This window comes from Ambystoma mexicanum, chromosome 6p, assembly GCF_040938575.1.
Source record: "Ambystoma mexicanum isolate Mex_15411 chromosome 6p, UKY_AmexF1_1, whole genome shotgun sequence".
Taxonomy (NCBI): Eukaryota; Metazoa; Chordata; class Amphibia; order Caudata; family Ambystomatidae; genus Ambystoma; species Ambystoma mexicanum.
Window position 1 is genome coordinate 489,002,067 of NC_090935.1, and position 19,024 is coordinate 489,021,090.

At 43.1% G+C, this 19,024-nt stretch overlaps 1 protein-coding gene across 4 annotated transcripts in view; it reads right to left on the reverse strand.

Annotated features, from left to right (window-relative positions):
• The window catches only part of IL6ST (interleukin 6 cytokine family signal transducer), a 612,349-nt gene that overhangs the window by 18,860 nt on the left and 574,465 nt on the right, over positions 1-19,024 (reverse strand). For all 4 annotated transcript variants that reach the window (XM_069627291.1, XM_069627294.1, XM_069627293.1 and 1 more), the window contains one exon: positions 4,207-4,288. In XM_069627291.1, coding sequence (XP_069483392.1) covers positions 4,207-4,288 — 82 coding nt within the window. The remainder of the gene's footprint in view (positions 1-4,206; positions 4,289-19,024) is intronic.

Here is a 19,024-nt window from a genome sequence, read left to right on the forward strand (position 1 = left end):
AGAAAACTGCAATATTTTTGTTAGACAGATGTAGAGGCAAGCAACCACCAAAAGGGAGCAATTTTGCATTTATAGGGATGATAAAATCTTAAACCATAAATATACAGGCAAAGGGAGCCACTTATCATCAGAGGCGTTTGCCTCTGGAATGGGCAGATTGGAATGGGCGTTGCTATGCTGCTTGTACTTTGGGTGCATTGGATGCTTGCCCCATGTCTTTCGAAATGGGAACGGGGATGTTGAGCGATGGGGTGAGGAGGGGAGTAGAGAGCAAGGCAATACTCGGACAGGATGCTGGTATAACCGGGGAAACAGTCCTTCAAGCCACTAGACACATCTAGGAATCAGGAGGTGGGCAGGGATTAAGAATTTAGAGGATAGTGTGTTGCTGCAAGTTGGGGCGGGAATCTGCAGAAGGGTTGAGGTCGAGAAATCTATCACATATAGCTAGGAGTGGGACTTGTACAACCAGCTCCTGGACTGACTCCTTTTGGGCTTCACGGGTGGGTTAACTGGGAAGGTGCTTGGGGAGCTAATCAGGATGTGTTTAGAAGTGGCACTGCACACACCCTGCTGCTCCACAGAGGAAATGTGTCAATTAAAAGGGGAGGGGACAGTAAGCCTCCGACTGGTTACTGCAGGTGATGTGACCGTGAGCTACTGCTAACACAGGGTACCTGGAGCTTGCACCCATTCCACCTCAGGTATTAGCAGTCTGTGTCTGAGGAAGTGGAGCTTCTCAGACCCTTGGCGTGCATCATTCAACTGTTTGCTGCAGTAGGACAGGCCTGCCAATGGAAAGGGGAGAGTGGTTGCTCACATTCTGTTTTTCCCATTGAATGAAGCCATGATAGACTGCTGTAACATCAAGCCACAGTAGATAGTGGTGGCCAATTACTCGAATTTCATCAGGGCAGCTGCCTGGTTGTTTTCTGGGGCAATGGAGTAAAAGTCAAGAAGTCCAGAAGTTAGTGAGTGGTTGGTGAAGGTGAACACCCTCATTCCATACACTGTTTAAATAGAATAACTTCAGAACATTCAAGAAAGTTTTATTTAAATAGGAGGATGCCCAGTTAGGCACTGTAGACATCTGTTTCACATCGGTTATCAAAACAGACTGTTTTCTTTGAAATTCTACAGAGGGAAAAACTTTCACTAACAGGCAAGCTAATTATGGGAAACATTTACAGTGCGAGATGTATATTTGCATGCATATGAAAACCTGCCCCTAGTTTAAAATAAGTGGTCAGCATTTAGGACATTTTATCTACTACAAGCCACTATTCATGGCCCCAACACCTTCAGCTTTCCACTTGGGGTTTGGTTGTATCTCTGTAAAAACGGTTCTGGAGGATCTTCTAGTCTAGTTGCTATTATTTGTTTGCAGGAAACCAAAATTCTTCAGGCTTCACTGCAACATCTAAAACTTCACCTTCAGATCTACACCAAGCCTGCTAAAGTAAAATGTGTCAACTGGGAACATTGCTAAAAAACATTATACCATGAAAAGCCCCATCAGCCAACCTCAAAGACCTTCAGTGCACCTTCAGCTAGTCACTGCAGAACTGGTATGTGCAGAAGTTACACTTCTTCATACTTGGGTACAGAGTAATACATATGCATGTACATTTGGTAATACGAGTCACACCCTATTTTATTAGGTGGTCGACCTTGTTAGGTGCCAGGCATATGTAAAGCCTTTTTGCAGTGGTCCTGCACACAAATCCATCTTGATAATGTACCCTCTCAAATACTGATTTTCTAGAACGAATGCAGCACTTTTACCCATTCTGCTGTAAAACCAGGAGACGCCCATCTTAGAATTCCCCTGTAGGCACTTGTCACTTTGCATAAACTACTTTTTTAACTTAGGTCACCTAACCAGGTTTATGGGGAATACGTTGGTTTCACAAGAATCCCTGCAACTTATGGACCTTGCCCAGCAGCCATTGCCTCATTCTTGTCAAGAGTTTAACTTCAGCAAGGTCTTATCGGTAATACCTTACACTTCAGGACACCACTCCGAGTGCGGAGCTCACATGCTTAGTGTCTGGAGAAAAGAAGAAATAGCTCTCTGTGCCATCCTTCTTTGCCTCCTGACAACATTGCCTACAGATCCAACTTATTTTGCTGAGAATGAAAAGAGCTTTGCATGGATAGAAAGCTGCATTCTGCAAGAGCAAATTGCAACACTACCAACCCAATCAATTTCTGAATTAAATATCCCCTCTCCTCATTGTCGCCCTTTGTCTGCCCTCCCCTTTAGGTAGACCACGTGTTAGGTCACCCGCAAGCCTGGCTACAGACAACCAAGAATTTCCCATTTAATGTGTTTGTTTTGGGTTGTCTCGCATCTGAACACACGATAATCACATGTCACTAATGGTGATGGTTACTTTGTTCTTTTGTTTCATTGCATTCTGCCAATTAATCTGGCCATTATAATGGTGTATAATGGTATATACCTCCTGCATACCAAGTATCTCTGAATGAAAAATTTGTTTTGCATTTCTGTTGACTCTCAGTAAAAACAGTCCGGTTTCAACAATATGGATGCATGATTTACTAAATGCACCCAGCAGCAAAATAAACTTACAAGCTGTATATACAATACCTATTTCTGTCTGAACAACTGTGTGTACATCTTCACATTTACAGTGTTTTTGTATTTCCCTGGACACAATAGAAATGACTTGGGCCTACCAGAATTAAGAAGTAGTCCCGCTCCTAAACATGTTATACGGCAGAACAAACCCCTCCTTGTTAACCAAGTTCTACTAGCCCAGTGTTCTGTCGGTGATGGGCTATCCCTCCAGTTACCACTCCCCTTTAGGTAGAGCATCCTTCTCCACTTGGCCCAACTCAGACTGTATTGCTTCTGGAAGGCATTAAAAACGGGACTATTCTGAGGACAACATGGAATGCCTGCTTGTCCCACAAGAGAACTGCAAACAGGCCAGGGACCAAACTAAATGAACACCACCTGAAGCACACCATGACATGCATGCCTTAGACTCCTACAGCCCCTGGCTCATACCAATCTCCCTTAGCCAGACTCATGATCCAGACAATGCCCATTACCGTGTTAGCTTAACAAGATACAACATGGACTTCTTCACAAGGTGTCTAATCAGACCTAGGAAATGACACCTCTGAAGAGTCATCTGTAACGGAAAAGCGCACAAAAGAAACAAAAACACAAAAGCAAAACACACCACACTGTAAAGCAAAAAAACTGTCCCGAGAGGTGCAGAAATCTAGGGCATGCCTGAGAAAAAGGTCTCTGATTTGTCCCCCATCTGGTTCTATATCTTAGCAGGATTTTGTATAAATGAAGGATGCCACTTTGAAGGTGTAAGTCGTAAAGAGAAAATAATTTATTTGAAATCAGTTGGTATATTTTTGAAGGGAGTGTGCTAAAGAACTGACAGGGAAGGAGAAGCTGCTACCAAAACCCTGCGAGTAGTATATTTGAAGTTCTTGGAAACTATTCCTTGTTTGTTCCCCTAGTTACACAAAGGTATTGTATTGGAACAGGACCTACCAATATGGGCAGCATACCCAGTTTAGGTTGATTTTACCGTGAACAAATGGTCGTAATGACCAAAGGTTCTATAAAATGCTACCACCAAAGGTTCAAACACCAAAAGCTTGTATCTTTGGTGGTAGCATTGCAGGTAAGTATAATAAAAAAAAGGCTGCAGGGGTGTCCCCCGCAACACCCCGCTCACTATACTGTGTGGTATAGTGAGCTGGGGTTGCGGGGGACACTCCCTGCAGCCCCTGTAGTACATGTGTTGGCATGAGAAAGGTGCAAACTTTTGGTAGTTCGCACCTTTCTCATGCGAACGTTCCGACCGCGGCCAAATCAGCCGCGGTCGGATCACTCGGATTCGTATACTCCACGCCTGTAATAGTATCATTCAAAACAGGCCCCACTGTCTGCATAATCTGCTATGCAACTGGCAAAAGTCGAAAGATTACCGTCTATGGACTTGCTGATGAAGTAAAGGTGATCAAATCTAATAGGTATTTGTTTGGGAATAGAGCAGATCCAAGCATGAAAGAGAACTTACTGAATTTCTGTAAATGGAACTATGAGTTAAAGGTTAACAAAAGACCCTTTGCTATTCCACACAATGGTTTTTGAATCCGATGTAAATTTGATCGTACAAAACATGAAAATTAAGCAAAAACAGGTCTTACCCGAGTTGGAGTGTGAGGCGACATCTTTACTATAGTACTTTTTGATGGGTCTGGTATATTTGGCCAAATATGCTTTTTGATCCTGTGAAGCCAAAAAACACAATGTCAAGAAATAACTGCAGCTTACCAATGCAAATGATCATCCTGATATTTTCCAAAGATTTTGTTAACATACTTAGGTGAGCTATCACAGGCTGAAATTCAACAGATTCACCTGTATAAGAAAAAAGGTTAAGGTACTTATATTGCATGTTTTTTTCCAGAAAATATTCCAGTTTCCAATGTTTCGACAAATTAAATTTAACGGGAAACCGTTATAAGAGAAAGAAATGTTAACAGCATGCAGTTTGTGGTTTGTTACAAGTTAGTGACTTAACTCAGTGTGTGGTAATGCCAGTTTTAAAGTATTGTGTTTGAGTTACAAAACTGGTCCAAAAGTTTCCATCACTGCATCCGAATTGCAAGAAACCGTGAAGTCGGATGCCAAGCCAAGGTTAGGTGTTCCAAAATACCAAATGACGGCTGCGTTTTCCATTCGATTGGAATGGTTATACAACTTTGCAGGTATCACAATTGTACCAAAGTTAATATGCCACACAGTTGTTGGATGACGTTTTGTTGGAACATTAAGCATATTCTCATCTAGAATCAGTGAGAATGATCACATTGGTGCCCCTTTTGTTTTTGCCACAGAGATAGAAATTCGCTCCGAATTCTCTTTCTTGATATTAAACAGTCCCTCACGACTCCAACTGTGGAGAATCTATGTGAAAATTGCAAGAAAAAAAATCATGAACATGAAAATGTCAATTTGTTTTGCACATGTCACTGCAAATATATATGCAGGGGAGACCCTCCGCGGCCTCCCACATACTTGCCAAATTCTTTTCATTACCCTAGCCCACCCCCCACATATAATTGCAGTGTACTGTGCAGTGAGAAATTTCGTAAATTTTGTGTTCGTGATTTTCCTGTTCAGTATTTTGGTATGATACCACTGTGGAATCAGTTTTCTAATTCCAGAACGGATTGCCACCAAGAACCACTCCTACATATTTACCATATCAGAATTTCTCTGGCCCCTGATAAAACAGATACATTAACAACCTGAGTGTCTGTCGGAGTGAGGCATTTGAATAGATTGCATCTTTTTCTTGCCTGAAATTACAATGTTTTTGACACATGCCACTAATATTTGGGTCTAAAACCTCCACAAAATGCAGTAAGTTACCCACAGATTCCTCATCTTCAATATCTCATCTCTAAAGACAGCTGACCAGCCCCCACCCCCGGGCACTGCGCATCCAGACGCTAGAAAGGACGTTTGGTACTATAGCCGGTCAAGTGGCACAGTGAGTAGAGCGCTCGCTATGACATCCGTGCAGTGCTTGCCAACGCAGGTTCGAATCCCGTCAGGGCCAGACTCAGCCTTTCATCCTTCCGAGCTCGATAAATGAGCACCACACACCGTGGGTAATAAGCAGCGCTCGGATACCTGAGGGTTCGTAGTGCCATATAAATGCAAAATAATTATTATATATTCTGTCACGGAACCTCATGACCACAGTTCAACCTTACAATAGTGCTCAGCAGCTGAGGGTCAGCGGAGCAGATCTGTCAAGAGTGACAGGTTGGGAGGGAGTTGAGGAAACAGAGGGAAGAAGGACGAATCCACCAGAAAGAACAAAACCAAGAGGCAAGTACTTTTTTCTACTAATGGCTTCTTTTCTCCATAGCACTACAAACATCTGAAGGAGGGAAGAGTGAGAAAATCATCTACACCAGAAGAGTCTGGAGGTCCTGTCGGCCAAAGGTTGCGTTCTGCACCTACAGGGAACACAGGCAGTAATGTTTGGCAAAAGACCACAAAACTACCATAAAGATGTCCAAGACAGTGTCCCCGATCTGCAGAGGGGAGGTGGCAGTAAGGCCTTTAGTAGAATGAGTCCTGAAACTATCCGGTACATCCTTCCCAGCCAGATGGTAACATTCAGAGATGCAAAGAACGATCCATCATGAAAGAGTGTTTAGTAACAGCCATGAGTACCCAGGCACCCACACAACATACAAAGAGCTGGTCATATTTTCTGATGTCCCCCATCCGAGAGACATAGTAGCTGGGGGGCCCGCTTCAGGGTTCAGTCAATGGAAACATTCCCCATTTTTGAGGGATTAGGCAGAGGTAAAACAGATCTGTGATATGAAATTGTAACAGCTGTGGGCAGGAAAGACATTGACCATCTGAAGTATATTCGTCATGCGATCCTGTGTAGGGAAAGCCATGTCAAAGGTGGGTGTCCTAGACCACAATCTGGGGAGACTGGACAGCGAAACAGACTTTGTGCAGTTCCGAGAGTAGCCAAAACTGTGCAACAGGCTGTATGTGCGGTTCAAATTTGCAGGAACCTGGTCCAGGGTGTGGCTAGGACGAACAAGTCTGAGGTAGGAGAACATGTGATTATTCCCCCTCCTGAGACGAGCAGCCACTAGTTCGGTCCATAACCTGAGCACAGATGAAAGACCCAGCAGAATAACCCTGAACTGGTAGTGGGAGATTCCAACCACAAACCCTCAGGAATAATCTGCACTTGGGATGTGTTGGCACCAAGAAGTATGATGGGAGTCAAGGTGACCCTCTTGAAATTGTCATTGTGCAGGTACAGTTCTAGAGCATCAGACCCATAAAGGAATACAGGCCCCAGTCTTTCTTCTGAACAGGAAACCAGAGGGTGTACAAAAGCCCTTCTCTCGCTCTGAAATGACATTTCTTCAGAGGCTCAAGGGCCTCCTCCAAGAAGGGATATTGTGGAGGCAAAGCAGTTACTGAAGGAAGGCCGGAGGACACTGAAGATAAGAGGAAGTAACCCCGAGTTACAACCTGTAAGGTCCAAGTGTTGAGGTGGTAGGACACCAATCTGACGAACAGGGATTCAGTAATGCACAAACCAATTGATATATACAGTGTTTTGCCCTAAAGATGTATTCAGATCCGAAATGCATTGGCTTTAGGACATGGTGTGAATTCACACTGCCTTCGATGAAGCAATAAAAGGACTGAGTCCAACAAATAATGTTTATGGAAGATATAATTTAAATATGAGGAACACTGCATCGAAATTTAGATATACATTTTGATTCAACCTGTGATTAGGGGATAAAGAGAGCATGTGGATGGTTCAAGGGTAACTTTGAACCTTATGTGGGTAATTCCATTATCGCCACTTTCTTCTGCTGATAACAGAATTACCACTGTTTTTCCTGGACCACCAAATTATAATTTTGGCGGATTAACCTACAGTTTATTTTTTATTTGCATTTATGGTTTATAACAAACATTTCGCAACATCCAAATAAACTGGAAAGAAAATGCATTAACAAAATACGATAACAATGCTTTAAAAATCATTGCATACTCTAACAAAAGATATCAGCCTTTAAAAAAAAAAACACCTAGACAATCACAACGTTTAGTTAAAATGCATAATCTCATCAGCTAAAACCTTTGTTAAGACTTCTAAAACCGCAATGCTCAAAGTAATTTCATAAGAATTTTAAACCCGAAGCCAGAAGTTGTGTTCAAGATTTCCTCAAAGTCCACACATTTCTTAAACAGAACATGCAGAAATGGGGACAAGCATAAATAATTACATTTGTTGCATTGTTTTTATATCTGCCTTACAATAGCGGCATATTCTTTCGGCCCCGTTGATTCCGATCCCTGATCTGCATCCACCACTTCTTTTATGGACAACAGATTTAACCGGAACCTCAAGAAGTCAATTCTGAACTTAAGTGAAGAATGTTTTCATAGGTAAGTAGGGAGCATGTTAAAAGGTTTAATGTTAAAATGGAAATCGTTAAACTGTTTTTTGCTGGCGTTGGGTAAGATTTTCATATTAAATGATAAATATTCCTGACCTGTGTCCACACCAGAACTTTTTGCTGGATTGGTAGATTATTTTTCCTTATACCTCTGTGCGCTGTAAGCTTTTTCCACACTCAGTCTTTTACACTTTTTATGGGTGTCATTTTTAAGACATGCCATATAGTGTCTTAAAAGTTATCGGGCCTCATTACGACCCAGGCGGTAAGTTACCGCCTGGGTCGTACCCTTACCACCATGGTGTAAACTAAGTTTGGCGCATTCCAAGGTGAGTGGGGCGGTAAATCCCCATTTCCCATTTTACCCTTCCCCATTCCCATTTTTGCCCCATAGGGCATAATGGGAGTGGGGAAGGCGCCAATTACGCCACCGTAAATTACGGTGGCGTAATTAGCACCATGGTCCCTTAGCGCCATGGATTTTAACGCCTGCAAAAAGCAGGCGTTAAAATCACCATGGCGCTAAGGGACCATGTAATCAGGCGTTAAGGGTCGGCGCCGTTTACGGCGCCGTTAACCCCTTAACGCCTGACTCGGAATGAGGCCCATCCTCTTTGACAACTTTTAGCAATAAGTGCCTATTGTTGCTGGGTTGCCCTAGGGGCTGTTAGGCAAAATTTGGTGCAGTACCCTTTGGGAGCACTACAAAAACCTTGACCTCCTGGCAATAGGAACCCACCCTTTGGTACAAGTCTGTACTACATAGGATGGTATTGTGGTTGAGCAGCCAGGCTCATCTCAAGAGGGGTCAATGTGAGCAGTAGGGTTTTTACACAGATGTTCACAGTGACAAGTATCCAAATAAACACTTATACCCAAGGTTTCTTGATTAAACAATACATTTAACAGTCAGTTTGAATAAGCCTTCTTCGGAAGGGGCAATCTAACAGTAACACACAAATACACTCCAAAATACACACTCTTAGTTTCTCTAAATCAGCAAATACCCATTTGGGATGGCCTACAGACAATTCCTACACCCTCAGGTTACTTAAATAGCTAGGACATATGGACATTACCATCTCGCTGGTACATTCACAGTGATACTGAGAGGAGTGTCAAAGAAAAGGGATATTAGAATAAAACAAGAGACCACACAAATATTCTGAAGCAGATAAGTATTTTGAACCCCCAATGCAAAGTAAGTTAACCCCTTCCTGGAAGGAAAGGTAAAGCACGTCAGGGGTAAGAAGAGTCATTCAGGGAGCCAGGCCAGCCAATGTCAACTGGGCAAAAGTCTAGGTGAGCTGAAGCACTTCTTGCAGGTAAGTAAAAGTAGAATCAATGTAAGGCCACAAGCTGTTAGGCTTGTGAGGTGTAGAAGATGCAAGCAACTCTACAGAAGCAACCAAGACAAGTCTCAACTGAGAACAAGGAAGGCTCCACAAAAAGAGGTAAGTTCTCAGACTGTACAGTACCTTTGGTTAGAAGAAATTGTTCCAGCTGGCTTCTGTTCCTGTGCAGCTCTGCAGATCCTGTTGCTCCTGGGCCTCAGTCGTGGGGACAAGAGGGAGGACCTCTGGGGACTCCTGCACTCCAATGGGATGGTCAGCAACAGAAAAGGGCAAACTTCAATTCAGTGGCACTTCGCAGTTTCAGCTACTCGCATCTCAGCAAATAGCACCACAGTGGTTCTCGGCTACCACTTTGGACTTTTCTCGCATCTGGGGTCCAGCACTGTTGAGGTGGCTCAGGCTTGGACAGTCCAGCTTCCTGGGAGTCCGGAGGATCTTCCAGCAGCTCAGGTCTGACTTAAAAGTGATGCACTCCAATGTGGTGGTTCTCTCCCTGGCACTTCAGTTCGTGTAGCAGCAAGGAAGTACAGCTAGCTCAGAGAGGATGTCCAGATGAGTTCACTTTGCAGATGATTGGTCCCACCAACTCAAGGGGAGAAGTCGTCCTTGCAGGGCTTCTCTAGTCGAGGCAATTTCGGAGCTTCAGCACAGCAGCAGGGCTTCACCGGGCAAACCAAAGGGCCAGGAGTTGCAGCAGGCATCTCTTCCAAGTTCCTCTTCGTATTACTTCGTACAGTGGTCGACTCTACCTTCCAAGCCAAAAAAACGTCTTTTATGGAGGTTTCTCCCATTCATTCCAGCCTAGCTGTCAATCACACAGCAGGGTGGCTTGTCCTTGCCGGACAACCTGTCGGCTATTCACCTTTGGGTGCATTCCTGTAACCAAGGGGATTAAGCACAGGGAGTTTCGGGCACCTCCCTCACTTCATGCCCCTGCCAGACACCCTGGATCCAGAGGCGGGCTTCACTCGTGAGTCCCGCCAAAGACAAAGCAAACAAAGGGACCAAACCAGGTTTGTCGCGCAGAGTAAATTTCAAAAAGGACTTTTCCAGCAAGAAATGGCGAAAAAAGACGACAAGAGCCATTTTGACAAAAATGGCAGCCAAAGGTGCATTACTGCAGCTGCGAACACAGCCCGCGGTAAAAACACACCACAGTGGTTAAAAGTAAACCACTGCCACCAGCCATTAATTGTAGAAAGGGTGAAAAAAAAAAGTTACATGAGAAACTAGACAAAGGGGACACTAAGTAACCCCTCCAGCACCCTATTGCAAGATAGTGTGTACTGGGTCTAGAAAGTTATAATTTTAAGTAAAGTCAATTTCACTTCACTGCTCTTGGAAACCGTAGTTTATTCAAGAGAAGGTATTTAAACGTTGGGGAAATCTGAAACACTTCCCTGTGTCACTGCACTGAAGGTGCTGTGTGCCACAATGTAAAATGATGATGCCTATGGAGTTTGTCAGACTCCAAAACCAAAAGAATCAGAGTTCCAATCACAGGAAAATACATGAGTAGGAAAAAGGGTCTCACTCTCTGCAGGTAAAAAAATAGAAGTCCTCAAATCCAGCAAAGGTGCTGGGGGGTCTCTAAGGTAGGATTTAATCTACCCCCAGATGAATCTCCTTACTTCAGTCAGTCATATTTTCAGGAGAACCCATCAGCATTTTGGTGATTACAACCTGACTTGTGTTCTATGGTATAATAAAACACCCGAAGGCTGGTAGACCATCTTAATAATTTAGAATGTTCCCCCTTCATCTGCATTAACCATCTCAAGCGTTGGTGTTCTGTTTGAATTACAAAAGTAGATCCATCCAAGTATGGTCTAAACTTTTTCAAAGACCACACAATGGCAAAACATTCACGTTCTATGGTTGCCCACCTTGTTTCAGGGTCCTTCAGTTTCCTACTGATGAAGCAGATAGGGTGCCCCCTGCCTTTCTCATACAGCTGACTCAGAACTGCACCTATACCTGTATTGGAAGGATCCGTTTGTACAATAGAGGATTGGTTGTAGTCAGGAGCCCTTAAGACTGGAGCTTGACAAAGGGCTTTCTGAAGTCCTTCAAATGCCTTAGTGCACTCCTCATTCCACCTGATCTTCATGGGGAATTTGGGTGAGGAGATCAAATAAGGGAGAAGCTATGGTCCCATAGTTCTCAATGAAGTTCCTATATTAACCCATGAGACCTAGAAAGGCTCTCACTTGGGTTTGAGTAGTAGGGGTGGCAGTCTTGTACAGCTTGATCTTTGCTAGGCAATGGCCTTATTTCACCTCCTCCTACCTCATGTCCAAAGCAGACCACTTTACTCTAACCAATTTGACATTTACTTGCCTTTATGGTCAGATGAGCCTGCTCAAGAGCCTGCAAAACATATCCAAGGTGGTCAAGATGTTCTTTCTAAGTAGGGCTGAACACTGCAATGTCATCCAAGTATGCCATGCAGAAGTCCTCCATACCACTCAGAACATGATTCACCATCCTTTGGAATGTAGCCGGTACATTCTTTAGTCCAAAAGGCATAACCTTAAACTGGTAAAGGCCTCCTGGGGTGGAGAATGCAGTTTCCTCCCTGGCATGGTCTGTCAGAGCCATTTGCCAATAGCCCGATATTAGATCAAATGTACAGAGGAACCTGGCTGAACCAAGTTTGTCCACCAGCTCATCTGCTCTAGGTAAAGGACAGGCTCTTCCACAGAATTACAGACCAATCGCACTAATTGACACTGATGAAAAATTGTTCGCCATTCTTCTCTTATATGAACTTGAAGCATTTATTGAAGAAAAAGCCCTTCTTTCAAAATATCACATAGGTTTTAGAAAGGGCATGAGCACCTCATTAAACGCTATGGTTATGTCACATCTGATTGCAGCTACTAAAGCAAAAAAAAAAAAAAATTATATACAACCCATATATGTGGCCATGGTAGATATGACATCAGCCTTGGACAATGTAGTGCGAAATTTGCTATGGAATAAACTGAAGCTGATGGGAATACCACTGCACTTACTCTACTGGTTTATTCAGCTCCATTCTAACACCTCATATAAGATAAAACTCGCGGAAGATGGCCGAACAACTGAGCATATTAAAACGGCAATAGGCCTTAAGCAAGGATGTAACTTGGCGGCCACTTTTTTTTAATCTGTACATTGCTGATCTAGACAAACTATGGGAGGCAAACAATCTGTTCTCTGTAAAAATTGGAACTCTTCAGCTAAAGTGGATGGCCTTCGCAGATGATATTATATTATTTGATCCCACACCAGCTGGGTTACAAGTGAAGCTATTGCTTTTTCAAGAATTCGCAATTGCGGATAACCTTAGTCCCAATCCTGCGAAAACAGTTATCCTTTGATTCGGAGGCAAGCAAAATATCAAAAGATATCAATGGGAGCTTATGCAAATCAAAATTCAATGCTCATTGAGCGCTACTTATTTGGGCTACAACATATCTACACAAAATTCAATAAAATATTGGACTGACCTTATTAAAAATAAGTCACGACCTTTATTATCTCAACTAAAATTGATCTACAGAAAACATAGTAAATTCTCATTGATACCTATGATTGAGTTTTTAACTTTAAAAATCGAAGCTGTTATTTTGTATGCCACCAATATGTGCCTTATCGATATTTCTGACATCTTGGATACACGTCAAGGCACATTGTTGAAATCTGCCATGCATTTGCCAATGTCGACTCCCAATTCGGTATTAAGACATGAATTAGGGCTGATTGCGCTAGCATCACGATGGAAATGGCGACAATTATCAGGATACGCAAAGATTTGCTTCCCACAGAAAAATTCCATGTAAATGGAATTTAACGCATTGTTGAATACCTCTTCTTCCCTGTCCTTCAAAACTTAGCAAATATGCAAAGAATATTGAATGATTTGAGCATAACAGCTGACGATATATATTTTCGTCCCGCCTTCGCAAAAAAAAAAGTTGTTTGAAAAGGACTGGAGATGCACGATTGAAAACATACAAGCATATAAAATATACAAAGAATATGGCACATATCTTAAACCACGATTTCCTAGATACGACCATGTTGTTACATTTCCATGCAATCACACGAGACAAGCTTATATATGGTTCAGATTTAATCTATTTTATACAAGGGAAAGGACAGCTAATTGGTCCAGTTATGCAGGCTCAAACACAATGAATTGCAGATTTCCTTCTTGTAATGAATCAATTGAATCAATGAATCATCTTATTCTGGAATGTCCACACTTCAAAACGGTGAGGACCAAGCGACTCTACAAGTTTGTAAATGTGGACTTTGAAGACTGTTTGCAACTATTGTGGGCATGCATGATGCAGGCCATGTATAAACCTTTGATATATGAATTGGTAAGCTTCTGCAAACACATTGAAAAGGAGCTGTTACAGTTTAAGTAGTAATGTCATGTACGTCTCAATAATTTGTAATCTTAACGTATTATGTAGAAATTGTTAAAGATTGTTGATGTCTCTCTCTTTGTATGATGTTTTGTAAAGGTTCTGCAAAGGTATTATATTTTTGTAAATGAACCAAATACAAATAAAAAATATAAAAAAAATAATAAAGGACAGGCATCAGTCGTGGTGACTGCATTAAGAGCTCTATAGTCCACATAGAATCTCAACTCTTTGGATCCTGCCTTTGGCACTAGTACAACTGGACTAGCCCATGGACTTGTAGATGGCTATATTACCCCAATATCAAACATCTTCTTGACCTCTGCCTTTATGTGGGTTCTTACATGGTCCGACATCCTGTAACCCCTGCTTTTGACAGCGAGACAGTCAACAGTGAGAATATTATGCTAGCCCCAAGGGGCCCAAGCCTGGTGTCAGTGAAAACAGAGGGGCAAACTGATAACAGAAATTTGCACTCCTCCTGTTCTAGAGTTACATCAGAAGAGAGATGAACTCCTATCTTTCCATCTAAAGGTTGTCCCCTGAGGAGGTCAGGTAGATGCTCACTCTCCTCCTCCACCTCTTGATCAGAGGCTAAGAGCAAAGCTCCTAGTTCTGGTCTAGAGACATATGCCTTTAGGCGGTGGGTGTGAAAAACCCTAGGGGCCTACTTGGGATTGCCCAAGTCCACCAAATAATTGACCTCTCCACGTTTGCCCACAGCTTTGAAGGGTCCAATCCATTTGTCCTGCAAGGCCCTCAGCCTTGTAGGTACCATAACTAGAACTAGCTGGTCTTGAGTAAACACATCCACGTTGGCCTTCTGGTCATGCCAATGTTCAACCAGAGCCTGACCTGCGTTCAAGTTATCTGAAGCTTCTGTCATCATGTGTATTATACTCCTTCGGAGACCTAACACATTGTCAGTGACTCTCACTGGCTTGTGGGAAGGGGCACTCTCCAACCCCTCCTTTATTATGGCCAATGGACCTCTAACGGGATGACCATAAAGGAGCTCAAAGGGGCTGAAGCCAACCCCTTCTTGAGGGACTTCTCTATAAGCAAAGAGAAGGCATAGCAGTAGAAGGTCCCACTTTCTTCTAAGGGGTACTTCTTAAGCACCTATCATGTTCTTCATAGTTCTATTAAACCTCTCTACTAACCCATTGGTCTGGGGATGGTAGGCTGTTGAGAACTTGCAGGCTACGCCACAGTTTTTCCACGTGGTTTGCATGCAGTGGGACATAAAATGTGTCCCCCTGTCTGAGATAACCTCCTTAGGAAAACCTACCCTGGGAAAAATACCAAGGAAGGATACCTGCTGACATGGTCTACCACAACCAAGATGTGGGAGGGTCTAAGAGACCAACAACGTCAATCCCTACCCTCTCAAAAGGAACTCCCACCACTGGGAAAGGCACCAAGGGTGCCACGTTCTTGGCTCCACTCCTGCCAGAAGTCTGACAAGTGTGACAGCTTCTACAGAATTTATCTACATCAGACCCCATTTTGGGCTAGTAAAAATATAGAGGAATCCTTTTCTTGCTCTTCTTAAAACTTAAGTAACCAGCTAAAGAAACCTCATGGGCTAACTGTAGAAACTGAGATCTCACCTCCTGAGGCACTACAAGTCTTCTGTAGTCCCCTGGGGTAGACTCAATAGGCTCACTGTAAAGGGGGCCATCCTCCCAGTACAGCCAGTGCCTCCCTGGCTCTTGCCCTACCAGCTGGGAAGCTGCCTGTTGGCGAAGTCCAAGAGTAGGACACTCTTTGAACGCTGCTGAAGTCTGCCCTACAGGGACCACCTTCTGCAAGCAAAGTATGGAGCTCAGGATGGTCTTTAGGATCCAGACCTCAACGGGGGGTGGGGTTGAGCTTCTTCCAGCTCTGTTTCACCAGTAGCTGGTTCACCATCTTCTGGTTGGTCCTCCGACTCAGCCTCAGCTGGTGGAGGGGGTCACAGGTGTGACCTTTCACTGTCCTCTCGGCCATGTCCTTGTCCTATGTACAAGTGTGATACCTTTCTTCTTTCCCGAGACCTTGGGTTTCCCCTTTGTCTCTTTCTTTGTCCTGGAATCAGAAGGCTGTTCTTCCTGTGGACTTGGAGTTGTATGCATTTCTGTAACATCCCACTGAGAGTCATTAAGAGTTTGCTCTCTGGCCAGTCTAGTCTGCTCCTGCTTCCTTTTGCTGGGAGGCCTGGGGGTGCTTGATACAACTCCAAGAGCTTTTAAGTCATTCGCCAACAGGACTCTCCCAGGTACTTCATTTTGTACACCGACAGGTATTCTTACAGTCATATTGTTGCACTGGATGAAAGCCTGTAGTATTGGAACCATCTTGACAGGGCCGCCGGCAAGCTTAGTGAGGTCTTTGGGTGCCTTAGCTACAACCTCGGGTTTCAAAAAGGTTTCAACCACCACTGTAATGCTGGCCCCAGTGTCTCTAATGGTAGGGGTTTCCTGACCATTCACAAGTACACTGTCTTTATAATATTCTTTTGTGTTATCTGGCATAGAGTTATACACGTCTACATTCTGCTGTTCCCACAGACCCAGGGACAATAAAGAAAAACTAGCTGAGCTTCCAATAGGGTCTTTAGCCAATAGTTGAAAGTTTCCACTTGCCATATCAACTTCTCCCTCACGGATGAAGGCTTAGGAGACAGTGTGGACCTCTGACGGTTTACCCTTACATCTGGAATCCCATTTCACATGGGCAGTTGACCCACAAGCATAACATTTACCAAATGTTTTGACAAACGGAGGCTTCTGCTAACCTCCCTGTGGTTTAGCACCAAAGATTTTACTAGACTGACCTGGTTTCCTATATGGCTTACCCTTCTTATGTTTGTGGCATTCTTTTGGGTGGGAGGAATTAGATGCAGCAGATACCTAGGGGTGTATATAAACTCAAGCCTGCGAGATGAACCTATGGTAGTTAAGACCCTGAGTAAATGTAAACAGCTGACAGCACAAGCCCAGGTAATCCACAACAAATATGGAAAATTCTCATATAAGCCAGTGATCAATTTCTATAAAAGCAAGGTAATCCCAGCATTAATATTCGGAGCGGAATGTTTGTTCGGATGTTCCAGTGAGATCTGGGCAAGATGTGAGGGGCACTTTTGAAAAAAGATTCTGCAAATTCCCCAAAGTTACCCGACCGCTTGTGTAATCTATGAAGTTGGTGTAGCAACGTTAGATGCGAAGATCACATGGAACATGCTAAACCTGTATAGGAAAACAATTGAAAATTGTGTCCCCCAATTCGAAATCTTGGCAGAACGGAACAGTATACAGTCCCACTCGATCCTTCAGCAATGGAGAGCAAACTGTAAAAGGATTCTGAAAGAGATAGAAGTAGACGAGAAACAGCTGGTCAACAACCCAAATGGAGTGAAAAAAAAACTAATGGATCTGGACTGGATTAAAACAATAGAAAAAAGAAACTCACACAAACGTATGAAGAACCATCCTGGAGAAGCAAAAGGGAGAACGCAGCTAACCCAATACCTTGAATTGTTTCCATGTAAAGTCCTAAGGAGGGCATATCTGCGATTTAGATTGAATCTATATGAAACTAAAGAAGCCCAAATCTACAACAGGAAATGGCAAAACGAAGATACAACATGCCGTCTCTGTCGAATAGAGTCAGAATCACTAAAACATTTGATACTTTATTGCAGCGAACTTATGGAATTAAGAACAAAATACCTGGCAACGGAAAGAAAATTAGTCTCCACGTATAGTGAGGAAGAATGGTGGGGAAGGCTAAACTGCAGTAACAACAAAAAACTGGCGGTGGCACTCACATTGTTCTTGAAACAAATAGAAATCATGTGGGGAAAAATGGAGGAACAAACACAGACATAATTCACATACGAAAGAACCCCGAGTAAGGATTCTCCAAGAGACTGCGGCGTAGATCAAATGTTTGATAAACGAGACATTGAGAAATGAGGATGAGGTATTATAGATAGAGGAATTTTAAGGGAAAAAGTTGAGCCTCGGACAGAGCTGAGGAGGCAATTGGACATTGTATATTCTATAATGTATAAGTTTTGATATAAAAAGATTTTCTAAAGTTTGTATAAACTAAATGAAAATAAAAAAAAAAAAAAAAAAAAAATTTGAATTCTCTTTGTCATTTTTCTTGTACTGCTTCCCCTCACCCTTTTTTGGGAGTGGCCCCAGAGTCCTTTTGAGTGGCCATGTTGGCAACCCACAAGTCAGCAGCCTTTGCTAACTTCTTGGGGATCAATCTCTTGAGTCAGCCAAGTGCTGTCTCAGCTCAGCAGAGGAGGCATCAAAAATAGACTCCACACAAATAGATTTCTCATTCCTTCAAAGGAGATCACTCGGTAACCCTTAACCCAACAATCTAAATTTTTCAAACATTCACACATCCAGGTAGCCCAAGGGGTACCCATCAGTCTTTTTGAGGGTCCTAAACCTCTTAAGGTATTGGGAAGGAGTTTTCCCAATTCTGACTATCAAAGCCAGCTTCACAATCTCATACTCCAATCTTTCAAGTTCCCCCACCTCCATTACAGCATCAGTTGCAACCTGGGGGAGCCTAGACAAAAGCCAAGGAATCAATTGATTCCCTGAGAGACCCTGAATACCATTATTGTATTCAAAAGCACCCAACCAATCCACAATATCAAGTTTCACATCATACATGCTCACTGCTTCCTTGGGCAGGTCAAGACCTCTTTGGGCTGGAAGACCTAGGAAGACTCTGGGAGGGAAATGTTTTCAAGAGTCAATTTCTTCATTTCAAGAGCATTTGATGTCCTGATGTTTGGCTTCAGCTTGGGCGTTTATCTTTTTAAATCCCAATTCAAGCCTCATTGTTTCAAGAGACATATGCTGGACTCAGTTCTGGACCTTCAGGGGTCCCAGTGGCTAAAGGTTGAGTCAAAAGGGCCTGCTAAGGCAAAGAGGGGCTCCCTTGCTGAAACTCATCTCCCTCCTCTCTTCTAAGACATTAGAGTGGGACTCTGAATTATCATCCTCATTATCAGTTTCCACATTTCCTGGGTTAGTAGGTGTGACAGGCCTACTACCCAGACTTTGATGATTCAACAATCTTGCAATCAATTCATTTTTCTTTCCTTTAACGAGGAGATTCCTGACGTTACACATTTCTTTCAGTTGATCTACTGATACAATGATCAGGGCTTCCTGACTGCAGTGATCCATATTTGGCATGTTA